The 10,644-nt window shown below is 37.3% G+C and overlaps 1 protein-coding gene across 1 annotated transcript; it reads right to left on the bottom strand.

The window, feature by feature from the left end:
- Positions 1-411: 411 nt before the first annotated feature.
- On the bottom strand, positions 412-882 carry LOC102828889 (succinate dehydrogenase [ubiquinone] cytochrome b small subunit, mitochondrial-like). Its single transcript, XM_006873727.1, has 2 exons — positions 827-882; positions 412-718 (listed from the first exon to the last, which is right to left on the bottom strand). The coding sequence occupies exons 1-2, from the start codon at positions 880-882 to the stop codon at positions 412-414; spliced, it is 363 nt and encodes a 120-aa protein (XP_006873789.1).
- Between the last annotated feature and the right edge of the window lie 9,762 nt (positions 883-10,644).

Raw genomic sequence — 10,644 nt, 5'->3', positions numbered from 1 at the left:
AAAATCTTTATTTATGAGTTAATAGACTTTCCCATTGTCCATCATTCCTAAACCAAATATCGAAGAGGTATTATTATAATATGCTGATATTAGCTAATTGAATCCCCATTTAGAGACTGATAAATTAAAAGATATCTCATATTCAATATTTTGTCACACTGTGAGTCTTCTGAAAAGCTAGGAGACAATTCCATTATCTCACCAGAATATAGAAAGCAGTCTCACTATTCTGTGAATATTAATTCCTCTCAAACCTTTTTCTCCAAGACTGAATTCTAAAAAGAATCAAGTGATTAGAAGAGGGTTGTCTCACCAATGGACATCTGTTATTTCCTCTTTATTGATAATTGAATGGGGTGACAGCAAAGGCAAAGAGTTGTACAATCATTTTTTAAGAAACTAAGTCATAAGTCAGAGCTTCCACAGCACCACAATAGCTTTACAGAGTCCTACATTTTGATAGGTGAAATAACACAGACCAGTAAAGGTTAAAGCCAAGAGTGCTAAGAAGCCAGCCGTGGCAACTTTCTGTGGTGCATCTTCATGGATATAGTCAGTAACAACCTGTCCCATGTCCCAGTGACAATGGAGAATGAGAGCTGCAACTAAAGAGTAGTCCATCACAGAGCAAGGATTCAAATAAGCAGCTGGAAGCAGGCCCAGGAGCAAAACACTGACAACCCTCTCACCAGTACAGTGGAGAGATGCAGCCTTGGAACTAGAACAGTGTCTGGAGAACAGGTAAATGTGCTGTACTCCTCGAGTAGACTGGTCCTGGAGAAATGCTGAGACAAGAGCAGGTCTGATCACTAGAGTTCAGAGGAACAGAGCTCGGGCTCCTTGAGCACCGCAGACCACAATCAGCCTCCAGACCACCGCCATGTCTTTCCTTCCATATATTACCTCTTGAAATTGTTGATCACTCACCGTTTCTTTTTGGTGCAGTGACTTTGTGCATTCCTTCCATTTTCTTTTGATGCTTTCTGCATCATTCAATATTTTCCCCAGGTTGTTGTTGCTAAGTGCCGTTGAGTCGGTTCCAACCCACAGCGACTCTGTATAAGGTTTCCGTGAGCTGGAACCACCACAGAAGCCTTTAATGTTGAAAGTTGAGGCTTGAATTTTTTCTTCTGTTCTTTCAACTTGAGAAATGCTACACGTGTTCTTCCTTTTTAGCTTTTAACTCCAAGTCTTTGTACATTTCATTATAATACTTGACTTTGTCTTTTTGAGCTGTCCTATGAAATTTCTTTTTCAGGTTTTTTACTTCCTCATTTTTGTCATTTGCTTAACTTCTCTACTCTCAAAACAGGCTTCAGAGTCTCTTCTGCCATGCAATTTAGTTTTTTCTTTCTTCCCGCCATCCCCCTATTTTTTGCTTTCTTCTTATATGATATTCTTGACAACATTTCACAACTCTTCTGGCCTTCAGTCATTAGTTTCTAATGCATCAAATCTCCTCTTGAGCGAGCCTGTAAATTCAGGTGGTTGTTATGTTGTTATGTGCTATGGAATCGGTTCCGACTCATAGCGACCCTGTACAGGGTTTCTGAGGCTGTAAATCTTTATGGAAGCAGAAAGCCTCATCTTTCTCCAGCGGAACAGCTGGTAGTTTCGAATTGCTGGTGCTGAAGTTAGCAGCCTGATTCATAAACACTACATTACCTGAGTTCTTTAAGTTCATGTGTGCAGTCATCTTTTATGTTGTTTAAAGAAGTTATTTGCAATGAATAAGTTGTTACTTTTTAAAAATTCTATCATGTGATCTCCAGCATTATTTCTATCACTAAGGCCATATTTTCCAACTACCAATCCTTCCTCTTTATTTCCAACTTTCACATTCCAATCACCAGCCATCATCAATGCATTCTAACTGCAGAGTTGATCAATTTAAGACTGAAGAAGTTGAAATCTTCAGTTTCCATTAATGGTTGGTATTTAAGTTTGAAAAAATAGTGGTATTAACTGGTCTTCTATGGTTGTATGGATATTATATTTCAAGATAGATTTTGAAATGTTCTTTTGGAGGTTGAATGTGATGCCATTTATATGTTCAAGTGTCGTTCCCAGCATAATAAGCCATATGATTGTCTGATTTAAAATGACTAATGTCAGTACATTTTAACTCATTAATGCCTAGGATATACATCTTTATGTGTTCATTTTGTTTTTGATATCTTCCAATTTTCCTAGATTCATACACTCCAAGTTATGATTATTAATGGAGGTTTTCAAGTGTTTCCTCTCATTTAGTGTTGTACCTCTTTGGCAAATGAAGGTCCTCAAAGCTTTGCTCAATTTGTGTCATCAAAGTCGGCTCTACTTTGAGGAGGCAGCTCTTCCCAGTTATATTTTGAGTGTCCTCCAACCTGAGGGTTTCATCTTCCAGCATTGTATCTGACAATATTCTCCTCCTATTTGTAGTGCTTTCATCTTCTGGTAGTATATCTGACAGTGTTCCACTACTATTCATAAGATTTTTAGTGGCTAAAAATTCATGTGTAGTCTGCCTCTCCTTCTTCAGACTGGAAGTTCTGCTGAAACTTGTCCACCATGGATCTACTCTGTTGGTATTTAAAATACCAGTGGCATAGCTTCCAGCATCACAGCAACACATAACTGCCCCCCCCCACACACACAGTATGATAAACTGACAGATGATTGGTGGAGAGTCTCAGATAGGGCTCCATACATCTGGTAGAAGAGGACCAATTTGACTAAAACCACTGATATGGCACACCTCCCTCCAAGAAAAGGGGGCAAAAGAATAATATGAAGATAAATGACCAATTATAGACTATGTTCAGAACAAAGGTAACTTCCCTCAAGTCCTACCATTGTGCTGAGGAGGGGGATACAGCAGCTATGGGACTATAAAGCAAAGGAGGTGCCTTATAGCAGCTAAAACACTCTTAATGTGCACATCTCTTCTTTGGGATGCTTGTTGCCCATCCATCCCCCCAACCTCAGCTATTTTCCAATCTATTGTCTGCCATTACACCTGGGTTAAGATAATATTTTGGTAAATGTTTCTAGAAATTTTAGGTATGAATATGTGCACCTCCTCAGAATGATCCTCCTTGCCCCATTCCATGTAGGAAAATCATCCTATGTTTAAGCTTCATTTCTATAGCATTTGTAATCCTTAGAAGGCAAAGATTTGAAAAATCAATTATGATTTGACCAGTGCTCAGCCCACTATTTAGCTCCAAAGGATAGTCCTATGGTATTCAGGTTCATACCAATTCATCTCAATTCAATTCATATGAAAATTATTATAGTATTAATAACCATAATCTTTCATTGGAGCTTGCATAGCATTCATTGGGCAGCACTTACTTTTAGCTTTTTCTAGAGGCTCAATTCCACACCTGCCTTGGGAGGGTCATAACTTTGTCAAAACTCTATTATGGGTGGTGAAGCAATTTGGATGGTGCAGAAAATTTCAAGGGATACATAGCTACTGATATGAAAGTACAATTTGAAATTATAGAGGGATATTGGTGACAATATTATCTCTAATCTAAAAAATTTAAATCCTCAGTGGGCTATCCCTACACCCTCCTTCATTGGTATAGGGAGCTGCCTTGTAAATTTCCATTCTTATATCATTCAGTCATACACTTGAACAGTTCTAGCCCACATTTCACTTATTTATTATAATAATAAGTCTTAACATTTAATGTATTGTTTCATTATGTATATGCATAAATATGTGTGCATATATACAAGGGTGAGTATATATGAAAAGTAGTGGTATTAACTGGTCTTCTGTGGTTTTATGGATTATACTTATAGATAGATTTTTATTTTTATTTTTTTATCTTGAATGGGATGCTATTTCTCTTCAATTTGCCATTCCCAGCATAGTAAAAAATATGATTGCCTGATTTCAAATGACCAATACCAGTACATTTCAACTCACTAATACCTAGGATATGTATCTTTCTGTGTTCAATTTCATTTTTTATATCTTCCAATGTTCCTAAATTCATACTTCATACACTCTATGTTATGGTTATTAATGGATGTTTGCAGGTGTTTCCTCTCATTTTGTGTTGTGCCTCATCAGCAAATGAAGGTCTTGAAAGCTTTGCTCCATTTATATCATTAAGGTTGGCTCTACTTTGAGGAGGCAGTTAAAAAATGTTCCACACTCTGGCTGCAGAAGTTATTTTAATCAACTTTTAGAAAATACAAATACGTCATTTTTCAACATAATTTCCTTGCTTTTCAAGAATTTTGTATATTTGTCAACAAGATTTTTTGTTCCCTTATTAAAATATGTTTTAAGCTGAACTGTTAGACACAAATATACTGTTGTCTTCACTTCATCAAAGGTGAATCTTCATACTCAAAGGGCTTCTTTCAGGGTACCAAAGAGGTGAAAATCTGATGGATCAAGAACAGGACTATTTTTTTAAAAAAGAAGAGCAGGACTATAGTGAGGATGCTTTAACACCTTAAAATGTAGTTTTTTCAGAGTGTCACCAGTGTGGGCAGAGGTGTGCAGATGTGCATTGTCATACAAGATCACAATGTCCTTGGATAGCAGTCCTCTGCATTTAATCCAAAGTTTAGGCTTCACCTGTTCAATGAGCATCTCACTTTTGATTGTTGAACCTTTTTCGTGATGGTGTCCCAATATTGACCTTTGAGAATCCCAGAAAGTTGTAAGCATTAATTTGACTTTAGATCAAGTTTGCTTTTTGATTAAGTTGACTTTTGAACTTTATCTTGGCCAGCAATTGAGGATGTTTCTCAGAATCATAATGAAGAATCTTTGTCTCATAATGAATAATGACTTTTTCTTAAAAGAAACATTTACCTTCCTTCGAGTATCATTCCAAATTTTGTTTGCAGATGTCTATGTTCACACATGTACAGCAGTGAAGTGATCTTGACCAGAAAACTCTGATAAGACAGTGCAGCCAACAGAAGTGTTAATGTAACCAGAGTGCAGATAGTTTTTTACTCACCCTCATATATAGTTGAGACCTCATAAAAATTAAATACATCACACCAGTGTTCATTGCTTAAAATATCAGAAAGACGGAAACAGTCTAAGTGCCTATCAATAGAAGAATGGATAAACAAACTATACACACAATGAAATACTATGCAAACTTGAAGAATTGCAATGAATCTGTGAAACACCTCATAGCATGGATGAACTAGGAGGGTATGATATGAGAGAAATTAGTCAAGAACAAAGGGATAAATACTGTATGAGACCATTATTATTTTTTTTTTAATTTAAGAAAAGGTTTCATATTAAAAGAAATATTCTTAACACATATTAGAAACCACATGGGCGATATCACAATGGAACCAAAGGAAATCAAAAGATTTTTTGATTTACAAAGAATTTACAGAATACAAAGAAAAGTTGCACTACAACAAATTTGAAAACTTAGAAGAGATGGATACATTTTTAGAAAAACACGAACTACCTAAACGTACACAGAGTGAAGTAGAAAACTTGAACAGACCCATAACAAAAGAAGAAATTGATCAGGTTATCAAAAAATTTCCAACCAAAAGAAGTTCAGGCCCTGATGCCTTCACTGGAGAGTTCTACCAAACATTCATGGAAGAGCTGTCACCGATTTTACTCAAATTATTCCAGAAGGTAGAGGAGGATGCAAAACTTCTTAATACATTTTATGAAGCAAGCATAACAATCATACCTAAATGAGGGAAAGATGTCACTAAGAAAGAAAATTATAAAGCAATATCCCTCATGAACATAGATTCAAAAAATTCTCAACATAATCCTAGCCAACAGAATCCAGCAGCACATTAAAAAAATAATACATCATGATCAAGTGGGATTCATATCAGGGATGCAAGGATGGTTCAGTATTAGGAAAACAATCAACGTAATTCACCATATAAATTTAAAAAAAAAAAGAACCACATGATCATATTGATTGATGCAGAAAATGCATTTGACAAAATACAAAATCCATTCCTGATGAAAACACTCAACAAAGTAGGAATTGAAGGGAAAGTCCTCAACATAATCAAGAGCATATATACAAAACCAACAGCCTACATTACTCTCAATGGAGGGAAACTTAAAGCCTTCCCTCTGAGAACAGGAACCAGACAAGGATGCCCTTTGTCATTATTCCTATTCAATATTGAGCTGGAAATCTTATGTAGAACTGTATGGCAAGACAGCAAAATTAAAGTCATCCAAATTGGCAAAGAGGAAGTAAAACTCTCTCTATTTGAAGATAATATGATCCTATATATAGAAAACAACAAAGACTCAGTAAAAAAAATCTATGAAACCTCATGGATGATTCAGCAAAGTGGTAGGGCATAAGATCAACATACAAAAAGTCAGTTGGATTCCTCTATACCAATAACAACAGTACTGAAAAGGACATTAGGAAAGCAATAGGCACCCAAAGAATGAAATACCTAGGAATAAATGTAACCAGAGAAACAAAGGATCTATACAAAGAAAACTGGAAAACACTACTACAAGAAACCAAAAGAGAACTACAAAATTGGAAGAATGTACTATGCTCCTGGAGGAAGACTTAACATTGTGAAAATGTCAATACTGCCCAAAGTAATTTACACATATAATGTAATCCCAATCCAGATTCCAACATCATTCTTCAAAGAGATGGAAAAACTATTATAAACTTTATATTGCAAAGAAAGAGTCCCAGGATAAGCAAAGTGCTGCTTAAGAAGAAGAATAAAGTTGGAAAGCTCTCACTGCCAAATTTCAAATTTTATTACACGGCTACAGTGGTCAAAACAACTTGGTACTGGTACAATGAAAGATACATTGATCAATGGAACAGAATCCAGAACCAAGAAATTAACGCATCTACGTGAGCAGGCATGCAATCTGACTGGTCACTGATAAGGGGAAATGAGGAAAAACCTCAATGAAGCTGTAAGCTAAGTCTGACCACATTCAATAGACTCCTGTGTACCCATGTGGAGACTTGGTTGGCCAGCATTATGGCAAGACCTGGGGACTTCTGGGCCCAGAGACAGTGACATAGCCACATAGGACTAGAGTGGAGAGTGAAGCATCCTGCTGATAAGAAGTGAGGGGACATACACAAAAACACCCACACTTGCAGCTAATACCCACTTGACCTGGCTTCAATGGCTGGATAATCAGAACTCAACTATTAGAAGAAAGAAGAGGGAAAAAAGTGTAATTTGATTAAAAGTGTAATTTGATGAAATTGACCTACACCTATGGATACAGTAGCTCAAAAGAGAGAACCAATCTTTACAACGAGGATCATTTCCACCCCCTCGGTACACAAGGTAAACAGGGATGGGCAACTTGGACACTGGGTTCCCAAAATGGGAGGACTACAAATACAAGAAGTGACTGGCTTACAAGCTTTCAAGAGGGACCCTAGATCCCTAGGGTGAGGAGGAAGGTAGAATCTCCACTGAGCAGTATCCAATCTGTCTGGGCGGGGCTGATGAAAGGAGATGAGGATAGGACTCTTGTGGTACAACAGCGAATAATTGTTATCAGGACTGACTGTGATGGTTGGAAATGTAAAAGTAGACGTTTTGTAGCAAAAGTAGGGGAGTGGTTGACTTTGCAGTTCAGGAGTGGAGGTCCCTGAGACCATCAAAGGAGAAGAACGGAATGCGGGACCCTACCCAGAGAAACAGTGATGCTAGAGATGGAGGTATAGATGATGACGTGAAGAGATGAAGCGTCTGGGTACGCTAGACCCAGAGAAGGAGGGCGGTTGTGTGCTGACGACAAAGGGTTGTTTGATGATGTATGTAGGGGATTATAATAATGGCAATGAAACGATATACAATAGGATTAATGTAAAGGTGATGTTCTCCCATGTAAACTACCACATAATTCACAATAAAAACTTTTTTAAAAAATAGAAAAATTATTGGATCGCTACCAGGAGTGGGAGTGAAAGGAGAATAATTCACTGGCTAAAGGGTAGACTAACGTTCAGAACCGACTTGGCCTCAAGTAACAACAAAAATATATAGAAGTCGCTTGCTTATCCTATGACACCACCTCAGGATTTTATATAGATATAGATAGATAATTCTTATGTGATAAGCACTCAACTTCAATGTTGATTCGAACTTCAGGGTCAGTAGTTCAAACTCAGAAGCCACTCCTCAGAATCCTTATACAGAGTCGCTATGAGTCATAGCCAATCCAATGGCACTTAATAACAACTTATATGTACATGTGTGTATAGATACATAGATATAGATATTATATAAAGAGAGTTCTGGTGTGGCACTGTAGTATAAGCACTGGACCGCAAGGTTGGTTTGAACCACAGGGTCAGTGGTTTAAATTCACCAGCCACTCCTTGGAAACCCTATACAGTGTCTCTATGAGTCAAAACCAACTCGATGTCACTTAACAATAACAATATACATAATACATACATACATATCCTATGGATCTAATAGAAGTGATGCAAACAGACATAGACACACCTATGTACATTGCAGCACTATTCACAATAGCAAAAAGATGGAAACAAATAAAATGCCAACTAACAGGTGAATGAATAAGTATAATGTGGTATGTACATATAATGGAATCAGACTCAGTGATAAAGAAAAATGAATTCCTGAAACATTTCACAACACGGATTAACCCAGAAAATATTATGTTTAGTGAAATAAATCAATCACAAAAAACCCAAATATTGTATATTCTTGCTTTTTATGAAATTGCATGACTGCAAAAACTAATGTTTACTAGTGAATTAGGGGAGAAGTACTCCTTAAACAAAAGGCACTTTTTTATTAGTAGAAATGAGAAGGGCAGCATCAAATATGGATGAAATTTGCACAGCATGACTGATGTAACTGATTTCAATAAGTTGTTTATATGGAAAAGTGATAAATTGGCAAATGCTGTGAATCGGTTTGCAACAATAATAACAACAAAAATAGAGCTGCTCATACTAATTGTTTTTGTCATTGTTAGGTGCCTCCGAGTTGGTTCTGATCCATAGTGATTCTGTATAGGATTTCTGAGAAGCAGCTGGTGAACTTGAACTGCCTACCTTGCAGTTCAAACCAACTTTGCAGTCCAGCCTATTAACCCACAGCACCTCACCAGGACTCCTGATACTAACTGTTGTTGTTAAGCACTGTCAAGTCGATTCCAACTCCTAATGACCCTGTATAGGGTTTCCAAGGAGCAGCTGGTGAGTTTGAACCACAGATCTTGCAGTTCAAACGACTTTGCAGTCTGGTGCATTAGCCCACAGCACCACACCAGGACTCCTTGATACTAATTAGGCATAGCCAATTACCTCATGGAATTAGTTATCTTGGTTGAAGACTTAGTGCTGTAGTTTCATGGGATAATCCAGTCAATTGGCATAAAATAATTCTTACAGTTTATATTCTATCACCCAGTATGATGAGTAGTGTCTAGGATTTTAAAAGCTGTGAGCTACCATCTAAGATACAACTATTGGTCTTTATTCATCTGGAACAAAAGAAAAAAAAGGAAACCCAAGAATCAGAGAAGGAACTGGACTGTGGGAATAATCGTCTCATCCACCTTGATACTAGAAGAACTAGATGATGTCCAGCTACCATTACTGAATGTCTGATGAGAAACAATAGAGAAATTCTGCTAAAAGGAGGGGGGATGAGAGTGGAATAGAATGTCAAATTCTTAAAGAATTCATACTTACTGGACATTTTGAGTCTAGAAGAGTTCTCAAGATTATGACTCTGAGTTGCTCTTCAAACCTTGAATCAAAGTTATCTCCTTAAGTCACCTTTAGACTAGGTAATAGTTTAGCCCAAAGAGTATTGCATTACTTTAAAATATGTATTTATATAAGACCAAAGGGTCAATGGAGTCCTGGAGTGGTGCTGTAGGATAAACACTGGACTGCTAACCACAAGGTCGGTGGTTCAAACCCACAAGTCACTCCATAAAAACCCTATATAGTGTCTCTATTAGTCAGAACTGACCCAATAGCACTTAACAAACAAGAGCAGAGTGTCAATAGCTTTTTTTTTTTTTTTTAAGATTTTATTGTGAATTTAGTAATAGTTTACATGGGAGAATAATCTGTTTTACACTCATCATTTGATTGCAATGATTACAGTCTCTTCTGTGCATCATCATTCAACAGTATTTTCTTCTATTCCCTCTGTTTGTTTGTGTTTTATTTTGTTGTTGTTCTTGTTTTTTTTGGGGGGGGGTGGGATGTACACAAAAACACTCAAGAATATATAATCATTTAAACAACCAAAAGGCACATTCTGCAAGCCTGCCTCCTGGCTGCCAGCACACAGCCTTTCTCTTTACATGAGTCTAGAGTCCTCAGGTGCTCTATCTCTCCATGTCCTCATCTCTGCTTCCATCTCTGGTGTCACTGCTTCTCTGGATAGGGTCCCATATTCCACTCGTGTTCTTCTCTCTTGATGTTCCTAATTTGCTCTGTTCCTAGACTGTAAGATTAACTACTCCTCCTTTTTGTTACAAAACTTCTGCTTTTACAGTTGCGACAGTCACAATTAGTCTTGATAACAATTGTTGTTGTTGTTGTTGTCAGGTGCCATCGAGTCGGAACCGACTCATAGCGACTCCATGCACAGCAGAACGAAACAATGCTCGATCCTGGG

This window comes from Chrysochloris asiatica, unplaced genomic scaffold, assembly GCF_000296735.1.
Source record: "Chrysochloris asiatica unplaced genomic scaffold, ChrAsi1.0 scaffold00252, whole genome shotgun sequence".
Lineage (NCBI taxonomy): Eukaryota > Metazoa > Chordata > Mammalia > Afrosoricida > Chrysochloridae > Chrysochloris > Chrysochloris asiatica.
Note: the sequence above shows the minus strand (reverse complement) of the source record. Positions and strands in the feature narration are given on the sequence as shown.

What these genes read in the sequence shown, in the direction of transcription:
- LOC102828889 (XM_006873727.1), bottom strand. Translation starts at nt 882, where the DNA reads ATGGCGGTGGTCTGGAGGCTGATTGTGGTCTGCGGTGCTCAAGGAGCC. An exon ending in GCTCAAGGAGCCCGAGCTCT is followed by an intron (nt 719 to 826) that starts GTTCCTCTGAAC and finishes ACACTGTTCTAG; the next exon opens with TTCCAAGGCTGCATCTCTCC.